Source organism: Gambusia affinis, linkage group LG21 (assembly GCF_019740435.1).
Source record: "Gambusia affinis linkage group LG21, SWU_Gaff_1.0, whole genome shotgun sequence".
Classification (NCBI taxonomy): domain Eukaryota; kingdom Metazoa; phylum Chordata; class Actinopteri; order Cyprinodontiformes; family Poeciliidae; genus Gambusia; species Gambusia affinis.
Genome location: NC_057888.1, coordinates 19,610,731 through 19,627,963, shown reverse-complemented (window position 1 = coordinate 19,627,963; position 17,233 = coordinate 19,610,731). Strand labels below are relative to the sequence as shown.

The 17,233-nt window shown below is 42.5% G+C and overlaps 1 protein-coding gene across 8 annotated transcripts in view; it reads left to right on the top strand.

Moving 5' to 3' along the window:
* The window catches only part of LOC122824145 (homeobox protein Mohawk-like), a 151,071-nt gene that overhangs the window by 116,866 nt on the left and 16,972 nt on the right, over positions 1-17,233 (top strand). For all 8 annotated transcript variants that reach the window (XM_044104406.1, XM_044104401.1, XM_044104400.1 and 5 more), the window contains 6 exons: positions 1,934-2,244; positions 4,804-4,984; positions 5,069-5,130; positions 7,306-7,420; positions 9,733-9,921; positions 10,098-10,319. In XM_044104406.1, coding sequence (XP_043960341.1) covers positions 2,228-2,244; positions 4,804-4,984; positions 5,069-5,130; positions 7,306-7,420; positions 9,733-9,921; positions 10,098-10,319 — 786 coding nt within the window. In that variant the 5' untranslated portion in view covers positions 1,934-2,227. The remainder of the gene's footprint in view (positions 1-1,933; positions 2,245-4,803; positions 4,985-5,068; positions 5,131-7,305; positions 7,421-9,732; positions 9,922-10,097; positions 10,320-17,233) is intronic.

Here is a 17,233-nt window from a genome sequence, read left to right as displayed (position 1 = left end):
TCAGAGCACCACACTTAACACAGATGTTCACTCCTTCTAACAACATGTCCAGGTCACATGCAGAAAAGCATTGCATAAAGGGTCAGCAGGGCCTCACTGGCTGTGCTGCTCACCTCCTTCCTGCTCCACATCCTTAGTGCTGTGATTTATTGGCCTGGAGCTGCAGCAGGTCAGACTGTGTCTGCAGAATCCCAGCTGCAGCTCCAGAGGAACCCGATTACAAGAAGACCTTCATTCAGCCACGTGGAGGCTTCTGCTGTTAAAAGCTCAGGCAGAGAAACCTGCAGGGAGAGAAGCAGCAACATGTGGAAGGAATCTTCATGAAGCTCATCAAGTTCATGAAAGAAACTTTTGGTGATGCTTTTATCCTTCAGACTAGCTCTACTCTTTTATCTACAAAGTTTCATCAAACAAGAAGATGAAACCTTTCTATAAACTGATCCATAACAGCTAGAAGAACTTGTTAAGAATCACTAATTTATGCACCTGATTCCACTGTGGTGCTGAACTCTAAGAATTAGTGGAGTAATCTACATCCAAACATATTATTATATTATATATTAACATATTATATTATACATTATTTATTCTTTGACTTGGTCTCAGGTTGTTCACTCAGACGCTTGATAATTAGATCTCTAAAGACCACTCTTATGACATTTTCATAGATATGACATCCATCCATTATCCAACATGCTTATGGGGTTGTGTCTATCATACACACATGTGTGCATTTCCTCAAAGATTATTACAGAATGACCTCCAAAAAGATTCTTTCATATTTTTATATTCATTAAACCTTCAGTAGATCTTCTATAGCCACCATGTTGTGATGCCATGGCTTCAGAGGTTATTACTGTTGAAATTATTTTGATCTTCTTTCAATGGAAATTAAGCAACATGTGGAAACAAGTTTATAGTTAATAAAAACTAATCTGATCGTTATAGCTCAATAAACAAAGATTGTTAAATAAGTCTCAGTTAACACTTGAGGACAAAGAAAGCATTGTTTTTAAACAGTTTACATTGATTTGAATAATTTCTTCTAAGGTAGAATAGTAGTTGGATGTTTTCGTCTTGGAGCATCTGCTCTGATCCTGCTGAAGGAAAGTCAGAAATCCTTCGTCATAAGAGACTTCAGATGGTGTCGATGTTTTAAAGAATGTCGACAATCCCTCCAGACCAAAGTGTCTGAAAATAAACACATATGATCTGTTTTCTGATTTCCCAGCTATCGCTCCTGAACATCACATTTTTTCTTGTTTTTACAAGGTATGAAGCTGGCCTAGCAAGGGCTGCACAGTGGTGCAGTTGGTAGAGCTGTTGCCTTGCAGCAAGAAGTTCCTGGGTTCGGTTCCCGGCCCGGGATCTTTCTGCATGGAGTTTGCATGTTCTCCCTGTGCATGCGTGGGTTCTCTCCGGGTTCTCCGGCTTCCACCCACAGTCCAAAAACATGACTGTCAGGTTAATTGACACACACTAGGTGTGAGTGTGTGTGTGAATGGTTGTTTGTCCTTTCTGTTTCTGTGTTGCCCTGCGACAGGCTGGCGACCTGTCCAGGGTGAACCCCTCCTCTCTCCCAGAACGTTAGCTGGGGATAGGAACCAACAACCCTCCCGATCCCATTAGGGACAAAGGGTGTATAGACAATGGATGGATGGATGGATGGAAGCTGGGCCAGCAAATCCTTTGAAGAGTTAGAATGGAGGAGGCAAAGGAAGCAGTAGATCCTCTGCTGTTAATGGGCAAATGGTTCACATTTAGGTTTTAGCTTCATGAAATGGAGAACACATGTACCTGTTGTCTTGCAGAGTCAGAGAACTGCTCTGTGAAGAAGATCTGATCACACAACTGAGATTGTGGAGATGGGACTCCACTGATGAGCCTGTTTGAAAATTGTTGATGTTTACATCCATCCATTTTCTCTCCCCAGCCACTTGGCCCAGCTTCTCCAAAGAAATCCCAAGATATTCCCAGGCCAGTCAAGAAACAAAGCCCCTCCAGCATATCATGGACATAAACACCTGATCTCTGTGCTACTGAATACATCCAGACTGCAGATCTCTCTCAGATCTCTTTGTGCAGAGTGACTGCAGAAGACAAACTGACCCGGGATCTGGTCCGCAGCCACCACGGCCTGCAGCCTCTGGTGTCACTGCTCTCTAAAGCAGAGAACAAGCAGCTCCTGGCTGCTGCCACCGGGGCCATTTGGAAGTGTTCAATCAACATGGAGAACGTAGCTATGTATGTACACAACTTTACTATTTATTGTCCCACCTGGAGTCATGGAGATGCATGTTAAAACTCCATGTTAGACATGCAGAACACATGTTCTCTGCCTTTCTTTTGTGATTTTTTTTTTTTTTTTTTTAATGACTTCAACAAATCTCTGCCTGCTCACTTCAACAGTGTTTGATACAGTTCTGTGTGAAAGAGGTTTAATAAGAATTAGACATTTTATCCCCAAATTCCAATAACCTTTGGAGCCTGTGCTTGCTGAGCTGATGTGTTTCTCAGTGTGTAAAGAATTAACACAATGGATCCAGAACAGGAGGTTTAGCCTGCTGCAGTTTAATGTGGCATCAGTTCATATGTGAGTTTTATATGCAGCCGTTGCTTAGGAACGACTCACTGTGTCATTGTTTCCACTCTCCTCTGTCAGATCCTTTCTCGGTTTATGCAGTTAAAGAGATTATTGGTGTAAAATGTTCAGACTTTGTTCAGATTCTATCAGCTCTGATCTTTGATGTGTTTACTTTTAGATTTCAGTCTTTCCTCTGTTAACAATGGATCAGGCAGATGTGCAAACTTTACAGGCCTCTGTCATGTCATTTAAGGCCTGTTAGAACTCCACCAGTCAAGATCACAGTGAAATCAGCCTGGGGACATTTTTTATTACTGTCGGGAAGAAAGAGGCTGCTAATCAAACAAGGTTTTAAGGCCCCGCCCTCTTTTCAGAATCTGTCACAGGCTGACAAGTGAAAAGAAAATCCTGTTAGAAGATTTTAACTGCTGTAATAGCTGACATTTTCTGTCTTTGATTAAGATAAATTCATCTTCCTGCAGACAGGATTCAGTCTTACTTTAGTGACTGATTTATTTGGTCTGGACAGGATGGAGGTCTTGTGGATTTGAGACAAGTAGCAGCAAATGTTAAATCTTTACTGATTTAGTGAAGGAATGAAATGAGAAATGATTGATGTCCTGAAACATAAATGTGTAAAAAGCTCATTGTCACAGTTTGTACTTTTTAAAGGCCTCCCACTGAACCAAGGACAAGGAGCTGAATAAAATCTGAGGACAGAAACAGTGAAACATTTAGTTCAGATTTTTAGCTGTGTCCAGATGTGGCCTCTTGGGTCTGTGGACAGAGGTGTTATAGCCACACAGAAATACTGTAAAGGGCTTTAACAAAAGGCTGAAGCAATAAGTTTGCAGTGGAAAGTGGAGACTGCCAAGTCTTGGAGTGTGTTTGCCAGAGCAGCAACGGTTGGGTCAAGATTGTGAAGTTTCCTTCCAGATTTTGGCTTCCTTCCATCTTAGTTCTGCTGCAGGCCGACCATGAGCAGAACATAATCTCCTCTTTAAATGATTCTTCTCTTCATCCCACTGCAGCTCAGCGTTCCCCCATGTTAGTCTGTGCCCTGATAGATTGATCTGTTTATTATATTCCTCATTGATTTAATGATTCAGGTTTCTGTGGTTGTTGCTGGAGATTTTAGGATCCCTGAAACGTCTTAATATCACTTGGACCTTCTCTGAAGCTCATAGTCAAAATGAATTCTCTATAATGATGAATTGGTGAAGAAAAGACTGAAGATGAAAACGTGTTGCTCACACAGAAGCTCCTCTGTGGTTCCTGTCTGCTCTAACATGCTTTATGAGCCTCCAGCCATGTAGAGGCCTGTGTTTTCAGTTGGAGCTGCTTCAGGCAGCTTTGTGTCAAGTTACTCCTGCCAGAAAACAATTACCTCAGCTGGACCTGACAGAAATAGACATGACACAGTGTTGATTTATCAAAACAAGATCATTGTAGAGAAGTGAGCTGCAGATGATACCTCAGATAATGAGGAAGACCATTGTTGTTCATGATGCTGAACTGGACTAAAGTCCATTAGCAATGTTTTCACTGTGAAGAAGAGGCTGTGGTTCATTGGACCCTGTCCAGAACCAAATGACCTTAGCCGTCTACAATAGCTTACAGGCTATGATGCCAGCAACCGTAACTGGGAATAAAAACAGCCAGAGAAATGAACTGTGCACCAGAGGGTTGCTGAGGTTTTAGTGGAACCACAGTATATCCCTTCTGAATGTTGACTATAGTTTACTACTCTATAGCAAAGACAAACAAGGCAAAATCTCACAGTTGAAGACGGAGGAAAAGTTTCCAAGGTTGGTGCTGCAAAGCAAAGACGAGGACGGCTGTGAGGAGCCGTGGGAAAATAGTTTGTCCTGCTGAGTTACAGCAAGATGTTGATGTTACTGAAGGGAAAACAATCTTTACCTTTGACCCAATCATCTGATGATCATGTAGCTCTGTACAGAGGAGGTTCAGGAGACACACTGTTAGTCTGACTGTCAAATCACTGGATCATTAGAATCTTTAATAAATTTGGCCTCTGGGTTGAAAACTAAACTAGTTTCAGTTTTGTTTCACAGTTTTGTCTTCTCTCTCTAGAGCAACAAGATCTGTTGAATTGACTTTTAGTCCATGTTAGTTGTCCAGTTTCTGTAATAAATGAATCAAATCACCTTAATTATATAGTAATGCAATCATCTCTTCTTGATGTTGTTCCCTCAAAGCTTCCAGGAGTACAAAGCTCTGCAGGCCCTGATTGGTCTGCTGACTGATCAGCCTGAACAGGTCCTGATCAATGTAGTGGGAGCTCTGGGACAATTTGCTCAGATACAAGCTAACAAGTCCGCCATCTGCAACGGTGGGGGCATAAGGGCTCTCATTAACCTGCTCAATGGAACAAACCAGGTATACAACATTGGTTCTTCCTGCAGTTCTTGTTCAAACTAACTCCTTTATTGATCCAACATCTGCTCTGTGTCATTTAACCAGGCTCTGCTTGTAAATGTAGCAAAGACTGTGGGAGCTTGTGCCACAGAAAGGGACAACGTGGCGTAAGTTTATTTCTTCCTTTTCAATTGTTTCTTGCTCTGCTTATATTTACAGTAGGTCCATGAGGCGCCTGTTAAAATGTGATTAGTGGCTTATTTCCCATAATCAGTGAATCAGCCCAAACTCACTCCTGGCTGTTTATTGATGTCATGTGTTTTTACAAGGAAATGAGACCAATTGTAGGATGTAAACACAGCCTCATTAACCTGTCCTGGGCTGCTGCTCAGAAAGATTCCTGTAGTTTTCATTGGGAGCTGTGCAGGTAGGCGTCTCTTTCATCCTTAGCCCAATGACCGATTTTAAAAGCTTTGTTTATTGTAGCTGCTGTGTTAAATATGGTTGTGGTTTCATTCTCAGTGTTTTACAATAGCCATGCGGTTTGCTGAGCTGCTCAGACTAACGTGCCTAAAGCCCTGCCCCGTCCAAAACTCCACGGCTGGAAAACCCAGAGAAGCAGAGTCTAGAGCGGTGGCTTTCTCTCTGCATTTAACCTCAAGCATCATGGAGCTTCCATCTGCACTTCATTGCTTTTATAAACCTGTTCCAGACTATAAGAGCCGCCTTAATTATCACTTGGCCGGAAAAATGACTGAACCTGTGAGTTTATGGTGTTAGTTAGCTGCTTCTGCTGTGGTACGACTCTGTTACACTGGGAAACAAACAAACAAACCCTGGGCTGGATGAAAATGAAACCCGTCTAAATAAAGCTGCTGACTGTGGTAAACTTGACACAACCAGAGACGTCTGTTACATCAGATCATCTTGTTCTCTCTCACTCTACATTTTTACAGCAGGTCTTCCAGTCTGTCAGCCTCCATCTGTTAACAGAGCTCTTATTCAAACAACCTTTGTCTGGATCTTTGGCCCGATGACTTGTTTCCATGCATGTTGAGTCGTTTGCAGAGCAATTAGCATAACTCACAGTAGATATTTATTCCAACCCAGAACTGACAGAAATGTTTGTCAGATTACCAGTTTTAGATGATTTATTGCTGATGATGTGTGCTAAAACCCAATCAGCTGCAACATGTTTGTCCCTGCTGGACATCATTTTACCAACAAGGTTTCTGTTCTCAGATCAGACCTTCTGCTGGTCACCACAGTTCTTCTCTCATCATGATCCTGAATCAGGTCATCCAGAGCTCATAAGAGCTCCATGATCACTTCCTGATTTTCCATCAGATCCTCCTGTTTGTTTTCATTCTCCACCAGTAGGCAGTGTGTGGTTAATGACATCACACTTCCTCCAATGAGTCCAGTAGAAGAACAAGAGTGAAGACGGATTTTTAATGCCTTCAAGGTCTGTGGTCTCCCCTCCAATCCATCACTGTCAGCTGCAGCTTCATTGTAATCTGTTTCCTAGCTGCACTATGGGAAGATGGAGCCGTTTTGTAGGATGATATGAAGCTTCACTTTAGTTTTTGGTCCTGGACTGAAGAAGCCTTGCAGACTGGAGTCTGATGTTCTGATCCCTCTGGACTGATTTCTGTGCAGCAGGAAGACAGATGGAGCAGAGGACGTCCCTGATGAGCGTCCGCTCATTGGAGTCATGAAGACACTGTGATTAGGGAGTGTTTAGGTCATTATGACAGCATCAGTGTGGCTTTGTTAGTTGAAGCACACATGGGGAACATGTTCCATGTTTTTATAGCAGACAATGGAGGGTCTGTGGTGTAAATCTTTGACCTCTCAGAGGCAACTCCAGTTTGAAACCAGTCATGTAAATGAGATGAAATTAAACTGCTGCTTCAGAAAACTTCACTCAGACTTTCTGAAATACGGAGCCACCTGTCTCTGGTTCTGTTTGTCTTGGGAAGGAGTCAAACAGAACTCCTTCCCAAGTCAGGAAAGGAGTTTCCCATGTTTGCCAAAACATAAAGTCAAAGTTTGTCTCAGCATCTGTTTATAAATCCATGTAGGAAGAACTAGATCCAGATGTGTGCTGGTTGACCTCTGACCTGAGCTTTTCTGAGATTTCTATGGAGAATGAGTTGAGAGTGGGTGGGCCACAGACCCTGCAAAAGATCTAAGTGTGAATAAAAAGTGCTGAAATCAATTTCTGCTTCCATGCTGTTTAGTTATAGTCATTGTTAAATCTGCTTCTGGTCGACCTGATGGAGCCAAATCTTCACTTTGATTTGATTCTAAAATGAATCGATTCTCTGTGTTTCCCTCAGAATCATTGACCAGCTTGACGGAGTCCGCTTGGTGTGGTCACTGCTAAAGAACCCCAATGCAGAAGTTCAGGCTAGTGCTGCATGGGCCATTTGTCCGTGCATCGAGAATGCAAAGGTAAAGAAAAGATTTTCACATTAAATTGTCTCAGTCAGAAGGCAGAAGCTTGTTTCTGTCACCCAGCTTGTCTCTCTAGCTGCTGCTTCTGCTGGGAGGTCAGCAGAGGCAGAGCTGTGTCAGCAGAGGCTTACATGAACCCTGGGCTAATATGAAGCAGAGGAGCTTCCTTGGCACACTGGGATTGATGAAGTGAGGAAAAGACTGAGAGAAAGAATGTAATATCCTGTGAGTCTGATTTCCTTCCTGAAAATCTTCCCTCAACATGCTGAGAGATGGTGGACCATGCAGCTTCTGTGAAGCCACTTCTCCAATAAAAACATTATGAAACTGCAACAACTACATGACCATAAATACTGTTTATATCATTTTAGCTGCTACTATATTTACTTCAACATTAAGAGCTTTTGTTGGTTGATTTTCTGTCATGAAAACAGAAGATTTAGACATCACTATAACTGACATTAACGCTGCATGTTATAATTTATCTGTGTCTACAATATAAACTCCAGACCATCTGCTAGAACATAATTTGTCAGACATTAGCTCAGTTTATATGGAGCTGTTTTGTTACATCAAAAGTGAAATCATGAAAAATTTTAAGACATTCAATCAGAACAGACCGATCCGACCCCGCTCAGTCACTATCAATAATCATAAACACATTAGCAGGATTATGGTTTTACCCTTCTCTTCTCAACAACAGGTGTTATTTGGACAACTGCATTCCAGTTTTGAAGGAGCTTCATAAGTTTTCAGTTTCTTGGTGTTTTTATGGGACGGGGCAGTGACGAGCTGAACCCGATCCAACTGCTTTACTGCCGTCTTTGTTTGGATGAAAACCCAAAATGTTTGAGTTGGAAGATCGGTTGTAAATTTATGACAGAACAGTGGTATAAATGCAGTGATGTTGCTGCTCTGCAGACACAGATATCTACAGGAGCTTCACTGTCTGTAGGTTATTAACTGGAACTGATTTTATTCAGTAAAATGAGCCAAACTGCAGAGCAGCAGGTCCTTCCAATCAAGTAAACAGACCCCTCTCAGTTCCACCTGATGAGGTGTGTCATTAATCTGCCTGGTTGTAGAAGCTCATTTAGATGCTTGGTTGATTTTTCCTTTGCATGTGAGCAGTGTAAGTCCTAGAAGTCTGATTGGTCCAGAGAAGAGCCTCAGAGCGTTCTTCATATCAAACACAACAGATAATGTGTTTTCTATTTCATTTCATCCTGAGGGGGAGGTTAGCAACAAATGTCTTTCCAATTGCAGCCTCTTAATGCAGCAGCCTTAAGAACTGGGGGCCAGTCTGGGGCAGGAAAGGGATTCTGGGTAGTCTGTGGCAGCTGGTGGCTTGAGAGAGCTTCCTCTGTCACAGGGACTCCCAGCCAGCCATCATCAGTATTCCTGAGGAAAAGCTTCCTGTGTGTCGGGGGCCTGGCAGCTCCCTCACTGGCCTGCACTGTGCACACGCCTCATCCTCTGGCATGGAATCACAGGGTCCATACACTGCACTGACTCCTGATCCCAGCTCTGAGCTCCCTGGTGGAGGGGAGAACACTAAAGTACATCCAGTTCTCCCCCAAGAGTTTACGAGCCAAACTGCAAATTAACTTCTGCTTTTTGTCTTTGCTGAATTTCAACAAGTTGCTTGATTTTTACCAGAAAAATGTACACATTTGATTAATTCAGGACCAGAGAGCAATGCATCAGCTCCTGACATATAGATGATGTTGCAACAGACTTGACTTCAGCTATCTTTGTGTTTTCTATTTAGTCATTCAAAATTAATGCTTTGAAAGACATTTCATCTGCATCTTAAAAGCCCAGAACATTACAGACTGAGCCACATTCATGTGTTCTTCTATGGCAGTGATATGGTGCGTTGAGTTTTAAACAGCAGTCTGCTGCTCCAAGTTCGGCTGAAAGCAGCCTCTCTTCCTCTGTGGTTCTCTCTGTTTGGTAGGAATCTCACCACAAGTGGTTCAGAGTCTTACAGTTCCAGCTGGTACCAGGAACTCAAAGCTGGAGGGCACAGAGTCCTCACTGTGGAACAAAGTTTTATATGTTGCTTTAAATCTCTAAATCTGGTTTCAGAATCTTTGGGACAAGTTAGGATGCAGAAAGAAAAGGTCCTCAAACCAAACAAACTGCAGGATAGAGTTGGACTGATTCCAGTTCTTCATCCAGACTTATTGAATGTGGTCAACTTAACCTGCCCTCCTCTCCTTTTCCACATCACTATCCCTCCTTTGCATCATCTTCTGTGTTGACCTTCACTGAGCAGCAGCTAATGTGTGTCTCTGTGACAGCAGGACGCCGGGGAAATGGTTCTCTTCCTGATCGGAGGACTGAAGCTGATCATTCACTTACTGAAGTCACCAAGCAATGAGGTGCTGACGAGCATTTGCGCCGTCATCGCCAAACTAGCCAAAGACAAGGAAATCCTGGGTGTCCTCTCTGATCGTGGGGTTGTCCCCCTGCTGGCCAAGCTGAGTAACACAGTAAGAACATGTCGCTACTGACAACAAAGTGGCTTTTACTGTCTGAATACTGGGATTCTGTCTGGTTTACAGTCAGGTTGAAGTTTAGTTGGTGTTTTCCTTCCAGTTTCTTCAAATATCAGCTGATCCAGAGGATGTTGTTGGTCAAGAATTTCTTCCTGTTCTCCTCTCTGCAGAGTGATGTCAGACTTCGCTGCCACCTGGCCGAGGCCATCGGCCACTGCTGCATGTGGGGCTCCAATAGGGCATGCTTTGGTGAACATGGAGCCGTTGGCCCTCTGGTTCAGTACTTGGAGTCGAACGACAATTTGCTCCTCCTTAACACAACCATGGCCCTGTACCAACTGTCCAAAGAGCCCAACAACATCATCACCATGCATGAGGAAGGAGTTGTCGAGGTCAGTTGGACTTCCTCTTTGACTGAATACTTGAGTCTTCATTAAGTCCTAATTTGTTGCTCATTTCCAGTCTCAAGTCTGTTTCACAGCTTTGAGGCTAATTTTAACATAGCTGCATTGAGGAAAATGTGCTTTGGTCTCCTGCCGCCCTTGTTTCAGTGATGTGTGAAAAACACAGAGTAATAAACTTTGAGAGGCTGAGACTATTTTCAGAGCCTTTGACCGATGGAGCAGAAACAGTCGGTGAAAACAAGTCTCCACTTTCCAGCCATCATGGGAATTGAGAAAAGCAAACAGTTCAGTGTGTGCAAAGTGCCAACCCTACAGTGGACCATAGATGCCATTGCAGCACAAGCCAAAGGACTGTAGCTGGGGGCAACTGTTGCTAAGGGCTGTTGCTTTACCTCAGGGCAGAATGCAGCAGCAATATGTTTCAGACCAAGGACTGATGGAGAAACGACGGTTCTGTTTATTTTCCTCACAGTTGGTTACATCCAGCAGACATTTCATTGGGGCCATCATGTCTTCCAACAAGGAGCTAGTTCTGTATTTTCCTGCTCAACTCCTCACACTCTAATTGTGTCTCACAGTAAAATAGATTGAACGTTAAGACGATGCTGTGACTGAAGACTTTTTTGAAGGATGAAATGTTCATGTTTCAGCATGTTGGTAAAACCTTGCTGTCTGATCCTTTCATTAAATGAGGTTTTACAGAAAAACTTCCACATAAAAATCCATCTGTGACCACAAGTGTGTGAAACGGTCTCCCAGTACCAACTGGACTCTAAACTCAGAACTGGTTCTGCAGCTGAAGCCAGATGTTCCCATGTTCATTGAACTGTTTACTTGAACTCAGAAGCATCAGCCATGATGGGTCACCTGAACTGAACCTCAGCTGTTCTCAGAGTTCAACCCAGCTTACAAAAGCTGCTGAAATCAAATGTGTTTAGAGTTTGAGCCGCAACAAAAACTGGACCATTCCTTTATGTGTCTATTTTAGTGTGTGAAACACTCCTCCTTTGTAGTGTGTGTGTGTGTGTGTGTGTGTGCTTGTTATTAGTGTTGCAGCTCAGAGTTGCAACATCTCACCACAAGGTATTTTTGGACTTTAAAGGGTTTAATCACCAAAGACCCTGTAGCTGCAGCAGCTCAGCCGTTTATCTGAATGTCAGACATGGAAACATAAAACAGATCGCCTCATTGGTCAGATTGAACTTCATCTCAGCTCCTCTGAACAGGGATGCTGATACTAACCTGTCTGAGTCCAGAGGAAACTCACTGTTTGGGAGTTTGTCCATCTCCACAGCTGAGTGTGTTGCTCTAACTCTGGACTTTATGATTTAGTGAGATCATATTTTTTTTCTTCTCCTGTTGGATGAATAATGAAAACAACCAGAAATGATGGAGCTGCTTCTCACAGGGGAAATGCACTCCAACCAAAACTCCTGAAGGAGTAACTAGCCTCTCGGTGTGATCTAATGTCCACTCTCAGGATCTCCCACTTTCCTCTGGATGAGCCTCGTTTTGTGTTGTGTATCAAATCAAGCTGCCTTCCTCCTGGCCTGCATGTTGCCTCCAAAGTTCTGGGAATTGCTTGTTGAAGCCATACATCCATTCAGACAGATTCAGACAGCTGCTTGTGTTAAACAGCCTCTTTCATAAGAAAAGCTTTGTGAAGGAAATTGCTGAAAATTACTAAATGCAAACCGTAATTATTGTTCATTTGCAGCTGAATGTTTTCCAGAATGCAGCTTTTGCCAGGTCCTGGTGTGTATTTTAGGATTTTACTAATCTAAATGAGAAAAACGTTTGCCCTTTAGTTGCACTGAGTTCCCCTCTCACCCTGACACGATGTGTTTTCATCTGATTCTTCTCTCATGTTTTGTTCTTGTGGAGATTTGATTAAATGAGCCTAAAGAGGAACCAGGAGTACCTGGAGATTCATCCTCATGGGTTTTCTGAACACAGCCGTCTGTCTGTCCTGTTTGCCTCCACAGTTGAGTGTAAAACTTGGGAAACCTGGGAAAAGGAAACATCTTCAGAACTCCTTCTGCAGTTTTCAAACGCTAAGCAAGTTTTGATGTTCCTTCAGTCAGGGAATGTCTAATAAGTGCTGGATTATATTCCCAGAGATCCCAGCTGGGAGGGAGAGATGGAGCTGGAAGAAAGGCTGCAAAGAGAGACGTGCTTATCTTAGCCTAGCTTTGCTCTTCAGGAGACCTTATTTGGCCCCGTCTGAATAACACGCCACCAGGCTGGTAAATAAAGCAACCCTGGCACTTCTCAGGCATCCTGTTTTTCACTAAAGAGCCTTGTTTAGGGAGCTGCATGTTTTCTGGAGCTGCTGGAGGGAAATGTGCTGCTGGAGCTTTGATGAATGGGATGATAATCCTGCTAAATGTGTCATAAATTATTCTTATCTCAAGTTTACAAAGAGGATCTGACATGTTAGTCTGCTGCTCACCTTCTCCCCCAAACTCATGTGATTCTAGTCAAGAAGGAGGATGTTAGTTTCTCTGTTGAATTGGACTCAGGCTGTCCGTCTTTCCTTTGTTTTCCTCTCTCTGTTTATTTTTGTGTGAAATTCATGGGAATGCCATCTCTCTGCCCCTCAGTCTGCTGGTTATCCTTATTAATGTGGATAATCACACTAATAAGGATAAGCTTATTAGCCTTTTCTACATGTAACATGTAGAAAACCTGATCAGCTTGTGGAGATCAGACAGAATTTATCTGGAAAATAATGTTTAAGTTGCAGCTCAGATTGTTGGACAGACTGTGTTGATGTGGAAGCTGATGACGTAATGCAAGAAGTCTCTTTCTGCAGGGACATTTTTAAAGCATGTTTGTGATTTTAACTCTTTGGTCTACATGCTGTCTGTCAGAGATCAGCATGTAGAATAAAATCCTTCTACTTCATCTTCATCTGAAGTTTAACCAAAGTTTTTTTAACACATTTGTTATCAAGAAGATCATCTGCCTTTCTTTGCTCCTTTATCTCTTTACCTCCCATCGATGCTGTTGTTACTATGGTTACACCCACCTGTTTTCTTCAAATAAAAAAATATTGACATTATCATCTGTCCTATAGAAAACTTACTACACATGGTTTTAATGGTAGTAAGTTTATACCATTTGGTAGTAAATGGTTTTTTTTTTATAGAAAGAGAAACATGTAGCAAAAAGCTCATAGTGTTTCAGATCTGCTCCATCAGATAATCTGAGAGGAAACACATGAAAAGTCAGCCTGTGTTGATGAGAGTGCTTTTATTTGTCCTCTTTCTTCTGTTTACCTGGAAACTTTCATCTTGAGCTTCTTGTTTCTATCAATGACATCATCACAAGTTCATCCAAACAAACCTTCTCTTGCTCTCCTACAGTCTGGAATCTATGATGATCAAAATAAAGATTGTTTTTGATGCTTCTTTTGCCAAATGTGTTTTAAAAGTGAAACACTTTGGAGCTTTTGTTAAGTGATTCAGAGGAGACCACAATATTTAAACAGCCACATCTGCTTCTGGGAGCTCAGTCTGCTGCTGTAGTTTATATCCATGTGTTCTTATATGAATCAATGCAGCGTTTAGATAAATGCAAGGAAACACTTTGGTTCTGTTGAACACACTGAGTCTGTACAAACACTCTCTAAATAGCATTCAATAGTAATAGATCATCAATGTCATTTTGTCAGCTTCAGTGGAGAAGAACTATCTGTAGAACAGCAGTGTGTTGCACTTCCACAGCTTCCTCCCACTGATTCCATGTTTAGTTTGAACGTTTATTAGAAACTGTCAAATCTATTTTATAAAACAATCCCAGTGAGTTGGAGAACAACAGAGAAGTTGCTCAGCTTTTTTCTCAAACTTGTTCCTTTTGTTCCTGTTGCAGATTCCTTCACTAATCCCATCTGTTTCTGTTCTTCCAGCTTGCAGACATTATATTTCTTGGGATGTGTGAGTGGTTATCATTGCTGCTGATCTGGGCTCGTCTTCTGGTTCTGTTTATTAGAAACTGTCTGGGTCGGGCTCTGCAGCCCCTCCATAGCAAACTGTTGGCTTCAGTCATCGATCCTCCTCTGATCCTCCTCTGCTGCCCTGGACCCACTGAGCTCTGAGATGCTGGGCTCTCCGCCTCAGTCGCTGCCACAAAGTCTAAAGGGATTTTCATCAATATCTGCTGCATGCAAGAACAGAAAATTAGTAAAACATAGAAAATATGTGGCTGGAGATCTTCATCGCTCTTTGAAGTCTAAGCAGCAGCAGCTGCTTGCAGGGGTCACTGGAAGAGCATGATGAGGGAAGAGTGGCTGAGATCGCTGGTTTCATGTGAAGATGGAAGTTCACATGAAACAACACAACCTGGTGAAGACAGAAACTCAGAGAGAAAAATCACAGAATCAATAGAACAAGATGGATGGTTACTGATATTTGAAGTGTTGTCAGAAAAAAAAAAGATTTTTCTACTCTGAACAAAGTGACTCCACCATGTGGAGCTAAAAAGTGGTGTTTACCTGGAAACAAAGCAGTTAGCTCGACCTTCAGGGTACATCAACTCTGGAGAAGCTGGTTCTGTTATAATGTTCTAGGTTCTGATTCATCACTCTGTCCAATGTCTGCTAAACACCCCGAGGTAGAAATAGCAACATATGACATCACATTGTCCTACTTAATGTGGTCCAATAGCTCAGCTTCTGTTTGTCATCAGGATGAATTATGGACAAAACAACCAATCAGATAAAATACAGCAGAAAGAAATGATGGAATCACTCAGTGATGAATAAAGACTGATGATCCCCACGAGAATCTGTCAACTCAAAAGATCTGAAATCACGACTACAGAACGGATTTGAACCAAGAACATGTTGGTTGTTCCTAGTCAGCTTGTAAAACTGAAAACACACAAAGACTAAAGATCAGGACAGAAAACTGTCAACACCATGATATGGAAGTTGGAAATGTACAACAAAAGAAATAAAAACCAAATGGAAGAAACAAGAAACAGTTTGTAACTGAACTGTAATAAATCAGCTGAAGGAAAGTCAGACATAAACCATCATTCAGAGGCTCTAGTGTGACCTGAAAGGAGCCGTTCACATCCAACCACTCTTGAATGTGGTTGAACTAACATCACTTCCTGAATGCTTGTATGTCAGACGATGTTTCCACGACGACATCGCTGTCCTCATGATGGTTAAGACGTCATTTCTGCACAGAAGAGTCGGCCAAAATTCTTCACTGCTGATGATAGAGTTATTACAAGTTATCACAAACACTTGATGTTTCCTGTTCTTGTCGCTGTAAAGGAAATAACTTTTTTCTGTAGTGCCAGGGTGGTTTGGACAGCTTTTGCCTTATGAAAATCATTAACTGCATAAAATCATTTGCAATAAAAACTAATCTGAGAGTAATATTCATGAGGATGAACATTTTGCCCCATGTCTTCCTCCTCTCGCACAGTCCTCTTTCCTGTCAATTTCCTGCGAAATAAAGGCTACTAGAACCAAAAAAGTCCTTAAACTCCAAGCTGGACTGTGAACAGATGGGAAAGTACAGAGAATAGAAGAGTAACTGAGGAAATCTGTGCCTTTTTAAGCTGTTGCCTCTATTTCTAAAGGCAAGAATTGTGTCATAATGAAGAATGTCATTCGTCAGAAGAGGATTTGGTAAAGAGTTCCTCTTGCAATATGTGAAGCTGCAGAGCATCTTGGGTCTCTGCAAAGCTCTTCAGCAGATATCCACTGTCTCTGACATCAGAACTCTGGTGCCAGGCCTCAAAACTCATTACTTGTCCAACCCCAGCAGCCATTGAATGGATACCAAAGAAAGCAGATGCCAGTGTAATTCCTGAAGTCCAGCCTGAGATGAAACAGAGCTGTGAATAAGGATCGCCTGCAGACTCCCCGTCACCGATCCCTTTGAGTTCAGACATCATGATTAATGTTGGTCTACCTGTTGAATGGTTTTATTCAACCACAGAGGGCGACAGACAGGCAGCAGTCTGAGGGCGGGAAAGCTGAAGCTTTGGAGAGGCTGGATTAAGATTAAAGAGAAGCTGCAGCAGGTTTCTGCTGAGCCACAGGTTTGGAGAACAGCAATAATGTCAGAGGAGTAACAGAAGTTCACCTCAGGCCAGAAGGCCAACCTACAATATTGTGGAAAACATGGGCAAATAAACCCTTCCTGACCTTAACTAACCCCATTACATGACTGGTCAATCATTGCATGTTTGCACAAACTCTTAGTAAAAGTCAGTTCCCCCTTTTAAATGAAAATAAGCCCAAATAAACAATAATTACACAGAGGCTAAACGCTTCAGATGGTTAGTCACATCCCTGGATTAACTACTCTGGATAAACCCCAAAGGAACCCACAGCTGAGAACCTCAGAACCTCTGAGTCATGGGCACATAATGTGACAGGAGTAATCAGTTGTGGCATGGCTATTTATAGTCCAACTGTTTCTTTTATTTGTCTGGATTTCACTGAAGTAGCAGAGAGCAGAGATGCTAACTTCAGCTTTAGGTAGATGGAGATGGTCCAAAGGAAGATGGACAACTTTGTTTATGGATATTTTTATCTGTTGCTCTGTCCTTCAGCTTCCCGGCCAATCAAATCAAACCATGAATCTTTAGCAGCTAAAAATTTTTCAAGCTTTTTAACATAATAAATTAAACTCCATCATCAGCAGCGCGGCAGCTCCTAAACAGACATTGTTTGTCCATTGGATCTCTAATCCTCAGTGGCTCAGACAGCCTGCTCCTTTCAGACTCCTGCCCGCCTCCCTCTCCTTCCCTCTGGGGGCCGCTGCCCCTGAACCGGCCTAAAGCAGCAGCAGGATGTTCGCAGCCTCAGCCTCTGTGCAAGGAAACATGAGCAGGCGCAGATATTCAGAGTCCCGGGCCGCCGGATAAAACCAGAG